Source organism: Strongylocentrotus purpuratus, unplaced genomic scaffold (genome assembly GCF_000002235.5).
Source record: "Strongylocentrotus purpuratus isolate Spur 01 unplaced genomic scaffold, Spur_5.0 spur5_scaffold_6, whole genome shotgun sequence".
In the NCBI taxonomy this organism is placed as follows: Eukaryota; Metazoa; Echinodermata; class Echinoidea; order Camarodonta; family Strongylocentrotidae; genus Strongylocentrotus; species Strongylocentrotus purpuratus.
In genome coordinates this window covers 5,449,664-5,472,701 of record NW_022145612.1, presented here as the reverse complement: position 1 = coordinate 5,472,701, position 23,038 = coordinate 5,449,664, and the positions used below count along the sequence as shown (strand labels likewise).

The 23,038-nt window shown below is 36.9% G+C and overlaps 2 protein-coding genes across 2 annotated transcripts; one reads left to right on the top strand and one right to left on the bottom strand.

The window, feature by feature from the left end:
- Positions 1 to 1,077: 1,077 nt before the first annotated feature.
- On the bottom strand, positions 1,078 to 16,222 carry LOC580011. Its single transcript, XM_780092.5, has 17 exons — positions 16,138 to 16,222; positions 15,127 to 15,281; positions 14,334 to 14,445; positions 13,724 to 13,829; positions 13,010 to 13,167; positions 12,343 to 12,442; positions 10,366 to 10,538; positions 9,502 to 9,875; positions 8,702 to 8,955; positions 7,877 to 8,091; positions 7,275 to 7,398; positions 6,337 to 6,710; positions 5,484 to 5,724; positions 4,963 to 5,147; positions 3,872 to 4,074; positions 3,162 to 3,261; positions 1,078 to 2,852 (listed from the first exon to the last, which is right to left on the bottom strand). Exons 2-17 carry the CDS (start codon positions 15,261 to 15,263, stop codon positions 2,700 to 2,702), a joined length of 3,009 nt encoding a protein of 1,002 aa, XP_785185.2. The 5' UTR covers positions 15,264 to 15,281; positions 16,138 to 16,222; the 3' UTR covers positions 1,078 to 2,699.
- A 2,755-nt stretch (positions 16,223 to 18,977) lies between these two features.
- Positions 18,978 to 22,585, top strand: LOC586807 (collagen triple helix repeat-containing protein 1). The gene is made up of 4 exons (XM_786572.5): positions 18,978 to 19,115; positions 20,364 to 20,519; positions 21,148 to 21,355; positions 22,315 to 22,585. Exons 1-4 carry the CDS (start codon positions 19,041 to 19,043, stop codon positions 22,461 to 22,463), a joined length of 588 nt encoding a protein of 195 aa, XP_791665.2. The 5' UTR covers positions 18,978 to 19,040; the 3' UTR covers positions 22,464 to 22,585.
- Positions 22,586 to 23,038: the final 453 nt, after the last annotated feature.

Here is a 23,038-nt window from a genome sequence, read left to right as displayed (position 1 = left end):
ATCATTGTGCAAGCATTGAATGGGTCAGAAATTATCCACTTACTTGCACAACTGAAGGTGAGAGCAAGACAATTTTTTCCCCCTTCTTTTGGGGGGGAGGTAGTTTTCAAATTGGTGCTTCAAATTTTCATTTTGGTTGTTGAATGTTTGTTATGAGTAATGTGGATGGTGATACAAAGTGGTGAAGAATGATAATAGTCAAGTTAGTGTAATGTAGATGGCAAATGAAGATAAATTTCCTTTGCCCTGTTGTAGCTAACATGATCAATATGGAATTCTCATTAAAGGGCAATCTAACCCTTGGAATAAGTTTATTTGTATGAAAGCAGGAAAATAAGATACACAGAATAGTGAAAGGTTTAAATAAATCGGACCAACAATAAGAAAATTATGAATGTTTGTTATATGAGATCACCAAGTCTATGCCAATTTCAAATGGACAGTTTGGTCAGAGGAATGTGAAGAAGTTGCAGATAACTCTCCCGTTTGTCGTGTACAAAAATATTGTTTGTTTTTTTCTCCTAATAAAGTACCTTTTGGACACTACTCAAATTTGATTTTGGAGAGAATATCATTATAGATCCTCTAATGGGAATAGACCCTCCCAGAGTCATATTTTTTTTAAATTTGAAATTTCAGTCATTTTGTGTGTTTGAACAAACAGAGAAAGTCGTCCCCAAATACATCATACCTTCATACCTTGGAAGTAGGCATAAAGTTATACAAAACTTATTTGCCCCTCGATGTCCGCTAGTGGGTTACTCTTGTATTTGGCGTTGCGCAGTTACAGATATACATGGACATTACTGATTCAGCCAATTTGAAGAGCCCATATATTACAACTTTTTTTTTTTAAATGAACTTTTTCAGATTTTCTGCTTTCATCTAGAGTAGTTTGCTATCAAGGTTAGATTTCTGTTAAAGTAAAATAGCACTGTAAATCATAATTACTATATCCTATTTTCAAAAAAATAATTAAAAAGTTATTTTTAAACCATGGAGCCTACATGAAAACATTATTTGTTAAGCGAATAGCCTTAGACAATATGTTGATATAAAATATACATTCCAATGAAATAAATTTAGTGACCTTTAATGAACATGTTTCCTCATCTCAATATCAACTTGTAAGCATACACCAATCATACAGACTGATAGAGTATAGGCATATACATTTTATTTTGATCTTTATTTACACATTGATATAATTCATATAACTTAATATAGAAATCTTTGTACAATTGAATATAGAAATCAAGGTGGTTGTCTTTGGACGGATATTCAGAATTCATCATTTTGAACACAGAACCAGTCAAATGTCTTGCCATTCACAGTCAATGAAAGAAAAGCACTACATTCCATGAATTCTAACATAATAACATATAACCTGATATATGTTAATTACTAAATCGGTTTCCCTAGTGTCTTTTAAAATGTGCATCATTAGAAAAAAGTTGAAAGATTAAGCCACTTGTGAAGGTCTCTATAGGTAACAACTTGAAACAACATTTTGGACGGAATGTATTATACTTTGAACATGAAATATGGGAAAGACGATACTGTAGCTCGTATCAACTCGAGACATACATGTATGTGTAGGTCTGCCATTCATACTAAATTGAAATTGAAGCTTAATTCTTGCTTTGAAAAATATAATTTTCTTTGCTTTATTGCATTTTCAAGGATGCTAAAAATGCTTAATACTTCAAAACACACCAGACGGCACAAAATTAAAGCAGCACCATCTTGTAGCCTGCAGAGCATATAAAGTGGCTTGACATTGTGTCACCATATAGATCAGTCAGATCTCATCAGCAATGTATAGGCAATACTACATTGGATTCTCGGGGAGTCATACATTTTAAAATTGCAAGGATTCATGTAAGGTTAGATATTAATGAGATTCTATTTGTGTTGGCAAAGAGTGGAGGAACTTGTTTCCCTAATTTCTGCCTTCTTATTTTTGACACTGATTGTGTAGTAGCTCTAAGAAGTTTGTTCCCTTTCCTCCAACCGTCGTTAAAATGATACTGGTGTAATGCTATGGAACTTGCTTGCCTTTTTTCTAAAGTGACCAGTGCAATCTCACTCAGCTTTAACTCTGATCGATGCCAAATCTCTTTTTCTCACACCATTACCTGGCTATTCCTGATGTTGCATCTCATCTGCATGCAACATGGTATTGAAGTACATTGTAAAGAAAGATGTTGACATTGTTCCCTTCAGCCTCACACTGGCAGTACTGTGGTGGTGCCCAAGACCTTGCGGCTGTCTCTATGTTACACCACTTCGACTCGTTTCCATCAGTGTTGTTGTACTGGCAAAGATGTTTGCAATATTCTTATATATATCACTACACTACTAGTGTTGTGGTATCAAGGAACGTGCTGGCTATTCTCAATGTTAAATCTGTTGAAATTGTCTCATTTGATAATGTAGTACTATCAAAGGAAGATGTTGGTGGTGTTGCAGTACTACAGAATCTGCTGAACCCTCTCTGTCTTTACCTCTTTGTCTCTTTTACACTGATGCTGTGGTACAGAGAGAACATTTACAAAATTCTCATCCATCATTCCACTGGTGGTGTTGTAAAACCAAGGAACTTGCTGGCCTTTCTCCTTTAATTGTTAAATCTCTTTGACTTATTCACAACAATGGCATGGTACTGAGGATGACGTGTGCAATGTTCTCATCCATATCTAAACTCGTGGTGCTGTGGAGCCAAGAAACTTGCTGGACTTGATTTCAGCCACTTCTCTCTGCCTTATCTCCAAATTAGCTTGTTGTTCTTTCAAGTACTCCCTCTTCTCCTTCTCATCGTCTTCCAACTGATCTTGTAGCTCCTTCCTCCACTGAAAATGATGATAAGCAAAATAAGCAAATGATCAATGAATTAATGGTCAATGTAAATCCAATGTAAATATATGTATTTGGTTTGGTTAGATGGTCTGCTCTACCACTTTATAGCCATCGTGTCTCCTTCAATATCTTTGCACAGCACTTCAAATTGCTTTTCACATTACCACATCGTACATCTGCATATAAATTTGAATTCACCACTAATATTCACAAGATCAGTAGACAACACTTATCACCAATTCAACACTTTGGTCTAGGTCCCTTTTAGAGGAGTTGGTTAATAAATTAAAAGGCATTATTACCTGGTCTTCAACGATCCTCTTGAGGTCCATGTTGGTCCTAGAATAAAGCCCAACTTGAGGATCTTGGTCCTGAAAGGCTGTTGCCACCTGAAGCTCTTGTCTGAATAAAAATTAAAGATAAATATCACTACAAATATCAGGAGAGCTGTCAATGAATAGATACTGAAGTTTGTATGATGAGAGATGTTCTAGAGTTATAAAGGACCACAGATGAATGATATTACTGCTATTATAATCAGTTTAAAAAACAGGAAGATTTCAACTACAGAGACATTAATCATAAGTCAATTATCCAGGCATGTAATAAATTGATTGATTGACTACTTTAGAAAGATACAAAGCTGGTGAGCTGGATGTGAATGTTACATGTATTTTATGTAAATTCAACCCAAGATATGACAAGGTCCTGACTTATATAGAGTTGCAATTGATCTAGATACATCGCAAGTCCTCCAATCAATCAAAATTATCTCTTTAGGACAGAGCAGCATTGAAATGATTTTGCTATCAAATTGAAGCAATCATAACTGCTTATAATGAATACAGGGCCCTGGTCTCTAAAACAAATGTCTCCTAGAGCGTACTTGCAAGTGCATATTTGCTTTCTTAATTAGCAGTTCAAGATCAACACTCAATCCTGTAACATATAAATTGTACTATATGGAGAAAAGAAAAGCAAACACAATCATATAACTGCATCCATAGATTACCTGAGTGAGAGCCTATTTGGTCCTTTCCTGATGGGTTCCATTGGTTTAGGCAGCTCTACTTTGTTATGTTGTGGTTTCCTGGGTCTTTGAGCTACAGGAGCCAGGGGTGGTAGATAGGTCGAGGCTAGGCCAGCAGCTAGGCGAGAATTCAAGCTATGTTTGGAGGGGCATTTTTGCATTTCTTTCTCAAGGTGGGCATCAACCTACATCGATCAAAAATCATATCCTCATGAATAATATTAAAAGTACAATATTAACATTTGGATGCTCAATATATAATGCTCATATTCATCAAACAATAGCATTCAGGATGTTCCTATATATTTTTTCTTTGACTTCCGCTAGCCTACCATCACAAATCTTTTACAATTCAAGAAATTCATTGCTACAAGATACTAAAAAAAAAAATTAGCTATACACAAATAGTGGTACGAGTATCCAAAAACAAAGCACATTTGCACAAGTTGATATGAGCAGTGAAAATCTTAACCTGAATATACTTGGGCAGGGACTGGGCAAAACGCCAAATTAAAAAAAATAATTAAAACCATCAACAGCCACAGTTCTGTTGGGTCCACAGCCCTCTAACAATAACAGTTTGGCTCATATTCATAAAAAAGGACAAACTAAAATCTAGTTCAACATGGTCACAAAAAAAATCCATAGTGCCTAGTGTTATGCTCTACATTCTCTACAAATCAATGTGATGCTATATCAACATAAGTGAAAAAGTGAAAAAGTTAAATTATTTTTGTTGCTGTTCATTTAGTTTAAAAAATAAAGTAGTAATATTTGCAGGATGATGAAGTTTACACTTGGTGCTCCATAAATCAACAGACTTAATCTACCCACTTAAACAGGACTAAATAATACCAGTAGTACTACATGTATCATGAACAGGGATACCACTTAGTTTCACTCAATGAGCCTGAAAGGAGCTAGACTCATGTTGGAGATCCGTGCTGTACAATATAAAGTCTGAACAGGGAGGTGTCAGGACCCTATGGCTATAGTCTGAAAACGAGCACCCCTGGATAAACACGTGTCTCTAGCTCTAAGTTATCTGTAAAGGTTTTCACACCAGTTCCTACCTGTCCCACTCTGAATGCTTCCATGACCCTGTCATCCCTCTCCTTGCTGTGTCTTATCATCAAGAAGTTCCAGGCTGTTGTGCGCAGCCCCTCTTTGGTTGTATCCCCTTCCAGACATCGACTGAGTTTCACCAGAGCTAGAATTGCTGCATAGCGAACCCTCCATGACCAGTCTACGGTGAGACCTTTATATGGGAAGAAGAAGACAATATTTTGCAATCAATAACTGACCTCCTTTCCAATCATTTTCATTGGAGCACCTTTTTTTCCTCATCATAAAACCTTCGCAACTTGTAAATAACAGCCATTTTTGTGGCAAAAAAACTTTTGTGATTCACCTGAATTCAGTGTTGGGTCCGTAGTGATTCAAGTATTGCGTGGCATAAAACTTTCAAGAGTCTGAATCGATCGCAAAATTCACAAATGTTTAATGCAGAAAAACATTTCAGATTTTACAGTAACACAGGATAGAATATTTGATATAGAAAGATAAAAGATGAACAAATGAAAAAGCTCCTCACCTAAGTCATCGTCAGGAAGATTCTCATACTCAGCCATGTCCAGTAGGCCTGCGCTCTCCAGCCCACTGAGTTTCATAGAGGTCATGGTAGGGGCACTCCGGTAGTCTGGCTTACGATCTCCAACCAATGCTCTTTTCTGAATGTTTGATGTGTTGCCATGGAGACATAAATGACCCATGAGGTCAGTGTAGGCAAAGGCCACCTCCCAGGGCCAGCCGTTGATGCCATCAAGATCGGATACCTATCAAGAAAATAACGAACATTTCTAATAAATTAATTTGCTTTTAGTTCATACGCAAGTTCATAAGCAAGTGGACTTGGTCGCTTAATGGAACACATGCTGGCCTGCCACAGTTGACTACTGTCACACATACAGTATAAATGAGCATATACATGTAACATCACACTTTTTATAATGTGCCTGTTCAGATTTCGAGTTTATGCCTCAGTGCCATTCTACTGTCAAACAGCACAAACTTACTCTAGGTGTACTCTCTGTTACGAAAATGACAATTTAACTGAGATTTTGGGGTTATATGAAGTCAGAATTAAAAACAAACATATCAAAATTCAACCAAATGAATAATCTGAACAGCAATCCTTCAAAAGAGTTTCAGCTATTGCTCTGCATAACCAATTATGCATTTTTTGTCACTCTGTGGACAAGACTTGACAGAGAAAGGAAGAGGGTGATAGGGGACAAATGTTTCCTTTAGACCAAGCTGTGTGATGGCATACATTACTTTCCCTCTTTTAGATTATACATCTTAATAGGGAAGTGTCTAAGTTTACTAGTCGACTGCACATTCAAGATCACATTAGGATGTTTGGAAAGATGATCAACTCAATTTACCATATTAGCTTTAAGCCTTCTTAATAGTGGAGTCAGCTTTCCTTCAGGTTTCTCTCCTGCTTGCTTGGACACCTTATTTGCTCCAACACCAACAGCCTTCTCACTGTGTATGTGCTGCTGTTGAAGTGCCTTCTTCTGAGCCGGTATCCGCTTCTCTATCAGCTCCTCTCCAACGATGTCGATATCAAAACTAACCTCTCTCCTGATCCTCAGGCCTCCGGAGACCTCATCCTGCAGGATAGTGGCTTCATCATCAAAGGGCTTGGTGACATCCACCCGTCTCATCTCGACCTCGCTCTCATCACCAGGCATGAGATCACTGTCTGCATCCTCATCTTCCTCCATCACTGGGGACTGGGAGTACACATGGTTACCTATGTGTTCAATTAATTTGTAGCAAAAGGAAAAGAAAAAAACTGTTAATAATCATTAAAAATCTTTCTTTTCATGTCATCATATTTTTAATAGTAGGCCTACATGTATAAAATATACAGTTTATGTCAGGTTGTATATATTTCTATAACACTGCAATCTCTGTCAATTCAGTCATAGGACTGTGATTGTGAAATTTTGTCCAAAAAAAGACTTAAATAACAACAGCAACGACAAAAAAACAAAAACAACACATGGCTACAATATCAAATAACTAAATAATTACTTTCAGACCAATTACGACTCTAGATTACAAAAAAATGAACATTCCTAAACATTGAATGAATTAGTTTTACACAATGAAGAAATTGATAGTACTTGTATTATTTTTGTTAACTACCACCACCACCACTAGTACTTCTACCACCACCACTACTATTACTACTCCCACCACTATTACAACTATCACTACCACTACCGCTACCACAAATCACTGCCACTACCACTACTCCTATTACTACTAGATGTACTACTACTTCTATTAACAATAATAATGATTGCAATACCTAGCAGGGCTCCGGCAGAATCCAGTTGGCTTTCACGGCTGCTGACATCAGGGACGCTCTGTACACTGCTCCCGGATCCTTTCAGGGCTGTGCTCCGGTCACTAAGAGAGGCTGCTCTCTTGTCCTAGTGGGTAATTTTGATGGAAAGAAGGTTCTTAATTTGCTTAAAAATATATCTCCAAGAATACAAAATGATCAACTTCTCACAATACATGCATACTATCCATTTTCATTTGTCCTATTTGCTCCAGGAGGATCTCACTGCATGAAACTATTAAAGGACGGTAACCATTGGCATAACAGCATCTCAAAACACACATGTACACCCATACTTTAAAAATTATCATCATTTTTAACATTATCTGTATGAAGTTTCTTCCAAATAATAGGATGCCACAGTTGTGAAATGTTTATGAAGATATTCTGAGGAACGAAGGACAAGCACTGCACTTCAGCTTTTCTTTCAAGTATGCCATGGTCTAGATCTTGGGTTATGTAATGTTTACATCACCTCTCATGATCCCCCAACAAATAATAACAAATATAAGAAGGAGGAAGACAATGTCGCTCTCATCTGCTTGAATGTTTATACTAGTTCTTACTTGTGGACTGTCAATGTTAACAGCTACAGAAGTATTTCTGAGGCTCGTTGACTTGAGAAGTGAGTTGCTACTGAGATTACTGGGTTGCTTCAGTCCCAAAGACATGTCAGAATCTAGACTAAATTTCTTAGACTTTGAATCACTGCGTAGCTCCATCTTTGAGTCCAGCATCTCGGTGAGTCTGATCTCAACTGATTGATTGTCACTCAAACTTCCTAAAAAAGAAAAAGAAAATCAAAATGTAAAACTGGCTGATGATATTGAACATTTCTACAGCCTTCGCTAATACACAGAAAATACAACTAATTTTGTACTTTTATTTTGGAGTCGTTTTCATCTACACTCTATTAAACCGGTTATAGATTATTTAATTTTCATTCCAATATGGTAAGTGCCAATCTGAATTACCTCCGGCTTGTTAATCAACGGAGTAAACAAATCAGTACATTCTATGAATTTGTATTCAAATTTCTTGACTGAATAGCAAACCACCATCTCTCACAGTTTGGTTTCAGGTCGGTTAGGAGTATTTTAAAAGTAGTTTCATAGTAAATTTTGAACATACATGGAAATTATGATCTTATCATCTATAGGTCTATCAGTCCTTAATTCCTTATCAAAACACTGATTATTTAATAAGTGCAAGAATTTGCTTATGCTTTTTACAGTTTATTTGAATGGGAATCGATGAAAATACTGAATGTGTCCGCTCTGAACAACATCACCACAAAAGAGCAGAAAGAGCAGAAATTCACACAAACTTTTTAATTTTTCCATCACTTATCAATTCTGAATTGAAATCGAAAAAACTAACTACCAGTATACCTTTTGAGCTAATATGACTTCCCTCTTCTGACCCCTCTGAATCGCTGAAACCATCCAGGTCAACCTCTTCCCCAAGATTCTCAAAGCGATGAGCCTGACTGGCTCTACTGCCTGGTGTTGTGTGTCGTGTAGGATCTCCTGGAGCGGAGGTTTCAGGGACCATACCCTTGGCTAGGTTTTGAAGTGTTTTCATCACTTTCATATTGCCCTTTGCAGCTTCTGAAATGATGAAGAGGGCACACACTGCATCCACCCTGGGAGGGGAAAGATGAGCAAAAAATAGGGGGAAATGTATTGTAACAATGATCTGCATAGGTTTCCTATTATACAGGTATTTGATAGTCACATGCTGATCAAAGCATGACAGATTCAAGAATCCTAGGTTGAGAATACAAAAGTTGATACATTTCTAAGATGTTAATGAATTGATTTTGTGTGTAATAGAGAAGTGATTTCATAACTGAAAGGTATATAGGGTTAGAATCTGAGTAAATGCACTGGTAAGATATAGCCTAATCCCTCGAACATGACTTCAAGCCATAGGGCTGCTGGTTGTTTTGTATTTGCTTTTTTAGAAGTTGGGGTTAATGATCATCAATACAAAATCGGTGTGTGCTTCAAATAAAACCATTATGATATGAATTATAGCTTTTTCAGGCTCATGACTTTATGAGCCTATGAAGTGAAGGGAATGTTCCTCTTGTTATCAGACAAGCCATCACTTTTAGTGAGTATTTTTAAAATTCTATTTCGAATCAACTCAGCCTTTCAGCAATTAATCACCACAAATCCAAACTCACCAATGTTCTGAGCCTAGTGTAGTCCCACATAGTGATAAAGCTTTGACTGCTTCAGGGAAACCAGCACTGAGATGAACCGTACAGCGCCACACATCTAGAGCATGCCAGAGACTTGGGCTCAGGTCATGGATACTACTGGTATACGTATCTGGTCGACGAGGAGCTTGCTGCATGGGCGCTGGGGTGGGCTGGGTGTTCGGTCGGGATCGCTGGTGGGTGTTTGGGCGAGAGGTGGGTTGGCTGATGGGTTGGGGGAGGGGTGGGATCTTGGAAGGGTCCCTAACTGGGGTGCTCCTGGGGACATCCGGGTGGGCTATAGAGTTGGGTGGGCTTGATGTGGCATATGTGTGTTTGATTTCTGCTTCTGGAAGATACTGAAATTGCAATGTGAATATTAAATCTAATTAGCACAATTATTGAATGAAATCTATTTATCACTGGCTTCTGTTATCAAGGTGCATCAATGAATCAAAAAGCATGTACTGCTGACAAGTATAAATATTATATTTTTAATACACTTTCCAAACTTATATTTTCATTTTCTCCTTGTGAGGTAACTAGAGTCATCTAAACATCCATGTAAACTATGAAATTAAACAATAACAAGAAAAAGAAACATCATTATGTCACCACTAGCCTAGGTCATCATCATGTCACTCACCTCAAATATGATTCTTACTCTAAATGTCATGGTCTGTCTTTTCAAATGTAATTTGGTAATGCAAACAAAAAAATTATTTTCATGGTTTTAATCTCAGAATTGAAGTTAACCTTTTGAATTTTGAATTTTCTATTTTCCCAATGATTAGTAAAAAAAACAGTTACTTGCAATGGGTTAAACATCAGCTCAAGCAAACCACTTACATCCTTGGGGTGTTCTTGGACATCAGAAAGATCTCTTCTAAGTTCTTCAGGATGTTTCTTGAGTTCATCCATCATCACCTCACCTAGGATCATCTTGCCGATGGAAGCTATCAATCTCAGACACAGATGTGCACCAGGGTAGGGACTATAGGCCTCTTCATTTTCTGCAAACCCTGATTCATGTGAAGAAAATTTAAAAAATATATGAATTATTAGACATTCTAAAAAAAAGACATGGGGATCGAAGCATCGTGGCTCAGTGGTAAAGCAGTAGCCTCATAACTTGGAGATCCTGAGCTTGAAAAGAATTTGATTTGCTATAGTTCTCATTGGTAAGACCTTAACCCCTTATTATCAAGACCCTCAGATAGGACTTCCAAGTCTAGGTCCCCTTGGTTGCTTACCGACAAACATATACTTTCTCTCTTGATGTCAGGTAAACATTTCATCAGTCAGATCATTAGAAAGACCTACTTTGAGTAATTGTATTGTAATATAATAAGCAGCAAATGGGATTTAGCACCATGTAACAAAGGTGATTTATGCTGTTTTTGTGTGCATATTGTGGTTCAAATATTATTTCCTGCTTCATGAGAAAGGCTTCAAAATTCCAAAAAAAAATACAAAAGAGTTTAAACTGTAGTACAGTCTGTATATTAGAATGTAATAATAGGGTTATAGTCAGTATTAGCTGTATTAGTCACAAATAAGTGTTATGCCTTTAATCAAAAAGATAAAGTTCAAACAATTGTTTAATAATTATTATACTTAGAAGGAAAGAGGGTAAGTCAAACCATACCAATAAATGTACATACATCTACAATATAAAGTCATTAGAATAGGTCTGTTAGTGTTCTATATTAGAAAGTTTGACTGCAGACCAGTTTAGAATGATTAATAGATTTCAAATATAGGGTTATGAACACTTCCGCAAAGTTAAGTACCGTTATATTAAAGTGTTAGAAGGATTGATATTGAATTATATGTTTCAACAAGTAACATCATGCTTGGAATATATAGCCAATGCTATAGTGATACTATCGTGGACCTTTCTTCAACTGCAAAAAAACCCATTAAATTCTTTATTTTTTCTATTTTTTTCACTTCATTGTTATATCAAGACAAGCAGCAATATAAATCGTTTGCTAAATGCTTAGCAATGCTCCACACTAACGTAGCCGAGAGGTTTCACTCCAGCGGGGGAAACAATTTTTGTTTCTTGAATACATACAAGCTTTATCGTCATCTTTATGACTTGGTTGTCTAAATAACTTACCCTGTGTGATAGCTGAGATATTCCATGGATTTTAAGAAGTGTGACATAGATAAAAATATGCAATGTTATGGAAGTCTTGAAGATTAAGGTTAAGACTGAATGTTATCTAGAAGTATACATATTCACATGTCGCCGCTTATCAATGATTATTAGCTTTGTTTGTAGTAATTAAGTAAATACATTGAAGAGCTTAGAAATAAATGGCAGAAAAGAATACAGTTAAGAATGTTGTGATATCTACAAATGTGTTTACATAAAAATATTGATAGTGAACTCGGATTTGGCAATGATGCCTCATCGATTAAATAAGCAATCATCATATATTCTTACACTAAATAGCAACCCCCACCACCAGATGATGAATGTATTGGATAACAGAACGCTTTATATCACTTCTAATGAAATATGAGGCTAAATTTAAAAAGCATCTATCATATTCACAAATTCAATTTATTTTCTTATATATCTTCTAACCCAGTTTTGCAGGTGATCTCTCAAAATATACATACCTAATTTAAAGTTTCCTTCGCAAATAAAATATGGAACCTACATGAAATACAGACAAGATTCTCACTCAATTCCAGTAACAAATGAAAAATGAGTTTTGAGTTTAAGTTGTTCTACCCCCCCCCCCCTTTCAAAAAATTCAAAAAAAATAATGAAATAAACAAATACTAAATAAAAATATAAAATAATCTTACCTGATAAGTATGTGAGGAGTCTGGTCTTGAATTTCGACCTTCCCTGCAGGTGGCCTGCCATATGATGGTAAAACAACCTCAAGAACACTGCCTGACCCATCTGTTTATTGAAAAAATAGAAAAATAGAAAGTAATTATAGACTATAATATACTTTAATAAATCTGTTATTATGAAACAAGTGTACCTCATAAAGCAGTAGAGGTAGTACACTCTAAGGAGTCTGAAATATGCTTACAGATATAGATTTACACAAAATATATAATCAAACAAAGCAAATAAATTGATAGGTCAAGGTGTTCCATTTAAATACAAACAATTCTTTTCTTTCTGCTATAAAGGATATAGCTCTCAAAATCTTGATAGGACACCAGCATAGCCATCCCTCAGAGAGAGTACAATGGTGAGAGATCAAAGGGCATAAAGGGATAAAATGATTTTATATTAAGGCCCATGTAAAAGGTGCCTCTGAGTTAAATTTCATACACACATTTCACAGACTGTAAATTGTTTTCAGAGTGCAGTTTTGGTTACTAATTTCTTGACAGAGATATATGAAGCTGATAATTTAAATATAAATCATGGTTCTCTGATAACAGAAAGTAGATTTTATTGATGTTGATTGTCCAATCTAATTGCTGTTTGATCTGTACTCTTATTTTGGCATACCTTGAGTAGTTTGATTTCTCCAATCCTGAGGAATGGCTGATCCATAGCATCTGTTCTCAGCCAGTAAAGGGTGGTCTCGGCTAAATAAAAGAGACTGGGTATGTGATCTAGTGAAAACTCTGCTTGTCTCAGAGAAACGATCAGTGCATCCAGGCATTCTGAAAGACAAAGGAATAGGATCATTTATTGGGAAGGAATAGACACTTGTTTAATAGAACAAGATCCCCAGGTAGGGAAGCCCTGTTTCAGTCTCAGGTGTAAGAAGATGGCCCATGGTTAAGCATTTAAATGAGCTTATGCTTTGAACTGCACTTCATTGCACTGATGCCATCTTTAAATGCTTGCATTATTTCAGTGAACTAAAATTAAATCTCTTAAAAAGGAAGACACTAATTATAATTAAAATATGATTGCTACATTGGAAATTTCATATTCACTAAACTTCTCATTTTCAGAATTTTGAAAATATTTAAGCAGTTACAGTACTTAATATTCATATTCAATATACATCTATAGTAGTGAACTTTGTAGCCCTACAAATATTACCCCAACCAATGAATTTTCTGTCTCACTAGGAATGTGAGTGTAAGAGTGATAGAAAACTGATGAGATATTTTGTGTGTTTTTGTGTTCTACAAGTGTTCTCACAACCTCATACTTCATATTGCATCTCAAAGAATGAAGAGGGGGAAACAAAGAAACGAATTATCTTACCTTCCTGTACCTTCCCTCGACACTGTGCCAACATGGACAACTCTGACCATGCCCTCGGGATGTCTACATGGCTACCTCTCCCACCATCTTTGAGACCTGCTCTTCTCTGATAATAAAAGACCAAAACAAATGCTGACTTTTCACTTGACTGTATACACCTTTTCCTAATAAACAGGTAGCTGACTATACAATTACTTACACCCAATGACAATGTTAAATGAGTTATAGAGTAAATCAGGGCTCGACACTGACAGGGGTGCAGTGAATATAGTCCCCCAAGGTTCATCTCACAACCAAAACTACTCTGCAATTTAAACTGGGGGCATATGCATACAGTATTAACATTTGAGCTGGATCCCTTGTGAAAAAACAGTGCTGTGTTGAGCCCTGGAGTAAACACGTGACTTATTGTCCCTTACATACATTTTTGGATTTTGTTGCCTTTAAAGAGATATTTGATTTTTGGTACATTAAAATAGCTTCAATTGATTAATAATGAAAACGGCACAAAAAAATCCTTCTTCTAAGCTTGTACTAAAAATCTTTTATGTTTTAATAACATTGCTCTTCTAAACAAAAAATGCTTTGTTGAATTTTATACGCAAATTACCTTGATTCTAGTGAGTAGTTTTAATGCCAGGTCTTCATTCTTGTCTTTTTCGTCAAGGTTTGATGGGTTGTTAAACTGCTGGATGAAAGATTCTGTGAGCTCTAATGGATTTCTGGATAAAAACCAAACAATACAAAGAAAATTTCAAATCATTAGTACGATAAGAACATTAACTTTACGAGTATCAACAATCTCTTAAAAGATCTATTAAAAATTGTGTTGAATAGGGGTACCAAAATAAATGATCTTTTGATATATTTTCCTAGTAATAATGAATTAAATCTTTTTTATTGCATAATTTTGGGAGATAATATTTTTAAATCCAAAATGGTCTTCCCATATTTGATGCTCTTCACAACTGTATTCCTAATTCACCCCTTTTTGATAATAATAATAATAATATTCTGCTTTTATATAGCACCAAAAACATTGATACAACGAAATGCCTAAGCGCTTTACAGATATATTATTACCCTGGTCATCAAATTCAGGCTTACCCGCACACAATGTATGCACATTTTACATCCCCTGGGGAGCATTCCAACCAGTCGCCATTTTACAAGCGCACACTTGCTCATCCAACCGCATGAACCTACGCATCCTACCAGGTACCCATTTTACACCTGAGTGAAGAGTAGCAAGTGCAGGCCTTACCTAGCCAAAGGATAATAGTGCTGTGTCGGGATTAACTAGGACTTTTCTTCTAGGAACAAATTCAAGACAATGTTCTTCCCTAATAGTAACTTAAACAGTGTATCAGCCTTACCATGCACAATATTTTGCTATGATTTACCTTGTTGTCTGAGGAATGTGTGAAGTTTTTGAGACCTGGTAGACACTCTGTTGTAGCAATCGTCCTTGCAGTTCATCTCTTTGACTCTGGGAGATGATGCCAAACTTGTGCACTATGGGAATCTTTGTGATAGGCATCTTGGATTATCCTCTGAACTATAAGAAGAAAAGAATGAGAGATTCATACATTTTATACATAAGAAGCTAAATCAGGGTACCAAGCATTCCATGAAAACAAATTTTATGATTGTTATGATGTTTTTTCCCCGGATAGATTTCCAAAATGACAGGATCATTTGTTCAACCTACTTCCAGTTTGAAACTTATCACTAACCAGTAGGTGCAGGACTGGTTATAACTAGCATGCAAGTATAATTTAAAAGCAATCATCCACTGGAGCTGGAGAAGCTGTTCAGACATGTCGACACAAAATAAGATTTAATTCCCGGACTGGAAAAGCCGGATTTTCCAGGTTTCTCCCGATTTCCTGGATAGCTGGGATAGGGGGAAAGAAGAAGAAGAAGGAGGAGAAAAAGAAGGAGAAAAAGAAGGAGGAGAAAAAGAAGGAGAAAAAGAAGGGGCAGAAGAAAGAGAAGGAGAAAGAAAAGAAGAAGGAGGAGAAGAAGGAGAAAGAGAAGAAGGAGGATAAGAAGAAGAAAGACAAGGAGAAGGAGGACTCAGCCTCAGGTCAGGAGAAGGGGGGAGGGAGGCCGAGGGGGAGGGGGAGAAGGAGGAGAAGAAGAAGAAATAAAACTAAAAGAAGAACTATAACTATTTAAGAAGTCAGAAGGAGGAGAAGGAGGAGGAAGAAAAGGAGAAGAAAAACAAAATTAAGTATTCAGAGTCAGAGTGGCAGATGGAATTGATTCAATCTGTTAAACTGTTTAATACACTACACAAAATTGAGCACACGGGACCGTACATGTTTTTTCCTGGCATAGCAAATCCAACATAGCGAGCATTAAAACTAGCTTTACATTCAAATAACAAGTATTTATAGTGGCATACATACCTAATCAGTTGAAGGCATCAACTTATTTCCTCTATATCTATAGATATATACATTCATGTTTTATTTGATTTGATTTCAATTCTTCCTTTCACTGCGATGTATTTTTGCGATACCAATGTTCGATAGCGTGGATCGATCTCACAATCACTATGGAAACTTAGTCTGCAAGCACAGACTCTATATTTACAATTTTAAAATGTCAATATAATATTCTAAAAAGCCGCTAATACTTCTGTTAGTTTGTGGCTGTATCAAAAATAGCTAGACATGAAGTAGACCCTACAGTCAATAAAATCTTAAAGTTCATGCGCTATGTTACGCATACGACTGCAAGAATTTGTGACTATAAACCAATGGAACTCAAGCCCCCTCCCCCAACCCATCCTGAATGGGTTATAAGCACGTTCTCATAACGGAAGACTGAAATGACCCTCCAGAAGTATTTACAAATGCAAGCGATCGAGCTTAGGGAAAATTGCTCTTAGTCGCCTTAAATTAGGGGCACGTTTAATGATAAGAGGAAACGGAGACACTTATCAAGATGAAAAACAGCACTTATCGATATCGAATGAGCATTTGTCGGGTGGGAGGGCACCCATCAGATTTTGATAGGGGCATTTATCAGAGGTGAAAAGGGGCATTTACGAAAAGGGGATAGATCCCTTATAAGCAAGCAAAAGGGGCATTGTTTAAAGGGGCAAGTATCATTGTTGAAAAGGAAATTATTATGTGAAAAAGGGCACTTGTCGCCCTGAAAAGGGGTACAGGTCAAATATTAAAAGGGGCACTTATGAGAATAAAAAGGGGCACTTATAATAAAGGGAAATGTGCATTTGTCGAAAGAAACGGGGCACCGATCAGATTTTAATAGGGGCATTTATCAAAGGTGAAATGGGGCTTTTATGAGAAGGGAATTGGCTCTTATTAATATTATGAAAAGGGGGTAATTATGAAAAAGGGAAGGGGCCTTCATCATAGATGAAAAGAGCAATTTTCAGGAGGGGAAGGGGCACTTGTCAAAGTATAATGAATATCTCTCAGATTTGAATAGGGGTTATCATCGGAGGGAGTGAAGAGGGCACTTATCCGAAATGAAAAGTATTTTCCTTCCTCCCCCCCTCTCTCTCTCTCTCTCTCTCTCTCTCTCTATCTATCTCCGCTGTGTATGTATTCTCTCCCTCTTGTTGTTGTACATGCAACCGTATACAATGCAATTTATACATCACAATGGGGTCGAATTCACAAGATCTTTAAATAGATCTTTAATCTGATCCCCACTCAATTTCTTGTGCAGTCAACTACAGATTTTACTATGTCCATCTTTTTTATTTTGTCATACAGTCATGACTGTATGCGTTCATACGCAAGTGTATGTATCTGTTTTTATATATTGAGTGAATAAATGAATTGAATTGAATCGAACTTCTCTACTACCTGAAAAAGGGCACTTACTACAGATTAAAAAGGACACTGAGAATGGAAAATGGACACTTATTGCAAGGGAAAATGGGAACTTGTCGAAGGAAAAGGGGCACGTTTTAAAATGTTCAGAGGTGAAAAGGGGAAGTGGCACTTTTTCTATGTAAAAAGGGTCACTTCTTACAATGTAAAAGGGGCACTTTTCTATGTAAAAAGGGGCACTTTGGGGTACTTGAAAAAGTGGGGGCCATTGTGCCCCCTTACCACCAGGAGCGCCGCCTCTGTATACAGGGCCACCTCTTATTTAAAAAAAAACTTGCTATTGATCCGGATTGATCGCAAGTCCTTCGATCCCATCCCTTAATGTCCCTATCTCACTTGGCTGCTACTAGCATGTTTGTGACAAAATGCGAAATATCAATTTTCTCGCGTGAGTCGTTTGGAAATTCATGCAACAATTCGTCGCTGTTTTCACGAAGTGACGGTAGTGAACAAAAATTGCATTCACTTTGCGTTACGATTTTGCTCTCTACCGTCACTTCGTGAAAACAAGGACGAATTTTTCTCTCAAAATAATCACAGATTTGTCGCAGTGTCAAACCTTTCTCGATTTAGTTTCCGTGAGTCAGAAACTTAGTAAGGGGTTGGCGGCCGATGATCCTTAATTGTGATTGATTGGAGACAAAAAAAATGAGAATCTGACATTCAAGGCGCGATCTGCCCTGGGAGCGCGACAAACACAATTGTGATACTTTGTGACTGATTGCGACGAAAAAATGAACGATATTTTTGTGAGCTCCAGGCTACTTTTGGCCAAAATTTTACTTGGAGCTCACAAATGTGTCGTTAATAACAATTCAGTGTGATTCCAAGTGAAAATTGTTGCCATTCCGCGTACTTTCTCGCAATATCGTGTCTCCATTATTAGTCGTGAGCTGTCGCAGCGACGCAGCCAAATGATTATACTAGCGTTATAGTCGCGCCTGCTATCATGTTGCGATCGATTTGATCTGTGTAGTTCTCTTTAAATTCTATATTACAGGATTTTACACATTTTAACGTTTAATGTGTTTATGTAAACATTGCAACATAATGCTTGTAATTGCAGCATAAAAGGATAGGATGCGCTGGCATGGCTAAATACTATCGACATAAACTTGAAAATATGCTTAAAAATCCATTGGAGAAACTGAAAAGTAGAAAAATGAAAATACTACAAAGACGACAACAATAAGAAAATGAAGAACAGCCCCTCCTCGAGCAAAAATAGGAAAACACATTCAACAATAGATTGTTTCGTGGGCAGGGGAAAGGGAATACGAAATTATTCATTATTGATTAGCGCGATGTTTCTACTAAGTTAGTCCAGCCCTCGAAGGATGGAACTCGTTTAGTGGTCTCAGAAGGAGGGTTTTCTTTTATGCTTGACTTAAAGAATAGAAACATAATCAATACGGAGGGGAGAGGACCTCTTAAAATCCAAGATGGTGGAGATAAGATGGCACCGTTTCGTTTGTTTACTCTTGTTAGCTCTTCTATTTGACAGATCATGTCAACAGGTAATGTTCACACTCTTCACTTTTATTCCTTAGGTTAAGCTTTACTTCATTAGAATAAATAAATTGAGTGTTTTGTATGAATATGATTCTTGCTTAGTTACTCTTTCTCAAGAAAGTTTATGTAAACTGTCTTCGTTGTTGCATTTTTGCACATGTTAATGTGCGATTACGTTTAAAATTTACTTTTAGATTTCCATCTAATTTATGGGAGGGATATTTGATACTGGTAGGTTTTTTTTTAGTTCACGGTATACGGAGTACGGTGTTAATACAAAATGTTGACATATATGTTAAAGTCAGAGTGATAATATCGGGATATTCATCACGGTGAATTTGTTCATGATACAAAAACTAGTATGATGTAAACAATTTTTACTTTGTTTTATGAATACGCATGCACGTTGTAAAACTATCTGTATAGTCAATTCAGCACAAAACTAGCTTTTCTTGTCATTTTGTAACTCCCGTCATAATATTTACACTCTGAATTTTACGTAAAGATGCATTGGAAGCTATTTATATCTATAATAAACAGGGTTATGATTTGCTTTCACGCTTCCCATTTCGATATCGTGCGATGGGGACGTGCAACGAATGATTATGTTTCTCGTTTAGTGAAAAAGAGTGAAAATTAGACCACTGACTTTTTATTCTGGTATCACTATATATCATGATCACAGATTACTGTTTTATCAGTTATTATGTATAGTCCCATACGATATACAGTCAAACCTGCCAATAAAAGGCCTTTTGGAATGGTTCTATACAGCAGACTGGATTGGAGACAGTTTAGGTAACTACTATAATATGTAGAGGTGGTCACTAAGCCGGGCTCTCTGGGATAGCAGGTCCAGAAATGGACTTGAAATGAGACCACCCTGTTGAAATAAAACTATTTAAAAAAAATAAATAATAAGCCAGGTATAAATGAAAACTGTTAGTTCTGTCAAGCGGGAGAATAGATATAATGACCACTATACATGCAACACCTCACACCTGAATAGAGGTGCCAAATATAAAGACAGCTAGGTTTTCTTTCCACTCTTATGGCATTGCTGACAATTTAAATCGTTCTTTTTTCATTGGGATTTGCTCTATACCTTTCTTCCGATTCCCCCTCTATCTCTCTCTCTCTCTCTCTCTCTCTCCCCTCTCTCTCTCTCTCTCTCTCTGTCTCTTTCTATCTATCTCTCTATCTCTCTCTATATTATCTCTCTCTCGTGTTCTCCATGTCACCTTACCCGTCAGTGTGTTGGTCCAGAAGGGCCAAATGGCCCTCCTGGATCCGAGGGCAGCCAGGGAACAGGGACAGGTGATAGCTGGTACGATGTCATGGGATCCAACAGAAACTGGAGACAGTGCACATTCAATTGGGCAGACGGTCGAGACAGTGGTACTGTTTATGTAAGTGATTGAAAACTGCCTGTGTTTAATTCAGGAGCGATTTATATTTAGGAGCTGTTATTGTAGTTAATCCGTGTTAATCAATAATATTTACAATTAATTCAAATGCAATGCAGCATCTGTTATAGGTGAAATGAAAGTCAGCATTTTTACATTAACAGCTCATTGATTTCTTCAATAGAAACAAATAGCAATACTGACGACAAAGTATGTTCCTAATACAAATGTTACTTTAATCTTTTGGTGAAATGAGTAAGGCCTAGAAATAGGATTGCATAATAGGCAATATTTTGCTGACTTTGGACTACGTCAGCAATCCGCGCGGTCCTTGAGATCTAGAGTGATTGCCTTTATCGGAACACGGACAATTAATTTTTGTTCTTGATTGACGCAGGCAAAAACTCAATCAAAATAGTGCCTCGTGTAAGTCATGTGCAACTTAGACACAATTTCAATTTCATCTTCAATTTGTACATTTCATAATGTTGATTATGTTTATCAGCATTTACTATAATATTTGACCCTAGTGTCCATTGAATCTACTCTTTACAGTGCATGTATCGAAATAAACTTACAAATAATTAGTTCACAAGAATGTTTCGTTTTTTTTATATTCCTGCTTCCTCAGACGTGTTCATTCACGAAGCAGTCAGCAGCGTCATCCCTGTATGCTGCCTTCAGTGGTACGACACGACTTCATAATTGTCATGGTTGCTGTTGTAGATGGTACTTGACGTTCAACGGCGCTGAATGTAATGCACCCCAGGTCATTGACGGAACCGTCTACATGGCACATTACACCGGTGCTGATCTTCACCGACACCGCACGATATCAGGTGAGAGAGGGTGATAGTGCGTCAAGATCGACCACTATTTTGGCGCAAGTAATCAGGAATTCATCGCTTGTCACTATGCCATATGCCCTCTGATTGCGTCGTTACCTGCGCTGATCAAGCTAGCGAAGGCAAATAGCCCAGACACGCTACGAATGAATTATGTTTGCATCGATCATTTTGCAATCACTTTGTGTACAATAACATGGTGCTTCAAAGCAGTCCTTTGTCATATCATGTCGCCTCGGGTGCAACTTGCTTTATGTAGGCTACACGAAGAGCCATTATTATACCTAACGTAGGACAGCGTCATAAAATGGTGCGGACTTTCACGCATGACTTTAGGATATCATTTAAAACATGAATGCAAAATACAAAATTGGGAAAATCCTTACTTAACTCGATTATGGGCTAATTTCCTTCGCAGGCTCGACTGCGGTTGCGTCAATAGGCTACCCACGCTGAGCATGGTAATTGCATATCCCATTTTAGAAATTAATTTTAGAACTATTCAAATGGCAAACACAATGTGAAAGATGTCCAAAATCTCACGCGTCAAGGACGCAGTTCTACGTCATTGAAAATGACGCCTCGTGTGCAAAGGCAGAGTTTATGTCCATTGCACAATTGCAATTGCAATTGCTTAAGAGGCGACATTACCTAACGTAGGCGTGTGTCAGTGACTTGCGCCGGCCTTGGCACACCATGAGAGTGACAGTGTACACAAAGTGAATACAAATTGATAAAAGCAAACATATAGTTTTGGATTGCTGGAGTATCGGCTAATTGTCTTAACAGGCTTGATTAGTGCAGGTAACAATGCAATTGCAATGAAATCGTTACGAAACATTACGTAGAATTAATTTTTTTTTAGATTAAATTTTGTCTTTCTTAGAAATGCAGGAAGATTGTTCCAGAGGCACAGTAAAATATCTCATCGTGTCTTGTTTTCTTTTTCATAGGAATATGCACCAATATCGCTGCCGGTAGTGTCACAGTTGCACTGGTAGTGGGAGCATGCAGCGGGTATGGATACTTCGACTGCTATACAGGCTGGAATGCAATTTCTCGGATCATCATCGAAGAATTACCCGCATCTCCATATAGCTGAACAGTAGTTGTGATGTCCTTTAATTTGACATTCTTCTTTTCTGTCTAAGGATTGTAATTTTAGGTATTCTAAAGGACACACGTCCTTCTTCTAACCGTTATAATTCATATGCATTCACGAATGTGAACCAGGGTTGTTTGATTTAAATCATGTCGATTTAAATCATGATTTAAATCGCGATTTAAATCACTTGATTTTTTTCAAAAAAATCACTGATTTAAATCAACTTTTATGAAAAAAATTAGTTTTCTCTATTTTCTCTTCTTCTTAACAGATACTTTCAATGTAATCATTTTCATTTCTGTTCCACATGCTTTAGAGATACTTTAAAAGAATGATACACCCTCATGGAGTCTGATTTAACACCACTGTTTTATTTTCAAATTGTAAAACAAGCAAAACTGATGAAAACAACAAGTTTCTAACGAAGTAATGATAAATAACTCTCTGTATGTACACCAAACTGTTAAATCTTCAATAAAATAATATATAAAATCTACAAAGGTGCTCAAAGTCCACAACTTGGATACTTTTACAAAACAGCTGAACTACTTGTATGTACCTCCTTCTTGTTA

Bases quoted from the DNA above. Each gene is read 5' to 3' on its own strand.
- LOC586807 (XM_786572.5), top strand. From the start codon at position 19,041: ATGGTGGAGATAAGATGGCACCGTTTCGTTTGTTTACTCTTGTTAGCT. The intron at 19,116-20,363 runs GTAATGTTCACA...CTTACCCGTCAG, and splicing joins TTGACAGATCATGTCAACAG to TGTGTTGGTCCAGAAGGGCC. The intron at 20,520-21,147 runs GTAAGTGATTGA...CTGCTTCCTCAG, and splicing joins GAGACAGTGGTACTGTTTAT to ACGTGTTCATTCACGAAGCA.
- LOC580011 (XM_780092.5), bottom strand. From the start codon at position 15,263: ATGCCTATCACAAAGATTCCCATAGTGCACAAGTTTGGCATCATCTCC. The intron at 5,148-5,483 runs GTGAGGAGCTTT...TCCCATATAAAG, and splicing joins TCTTCCTGACGATGACTTAG to GTCTCACCGTAGACTGGTCA. The intron at 2,853-3,161 runs GTAATAATGCCT...CATCATTTTCAG, and splicing joins AGAGGATCGTTGAAGACCAG to TGGAGGAAGGAGCTACAAGA.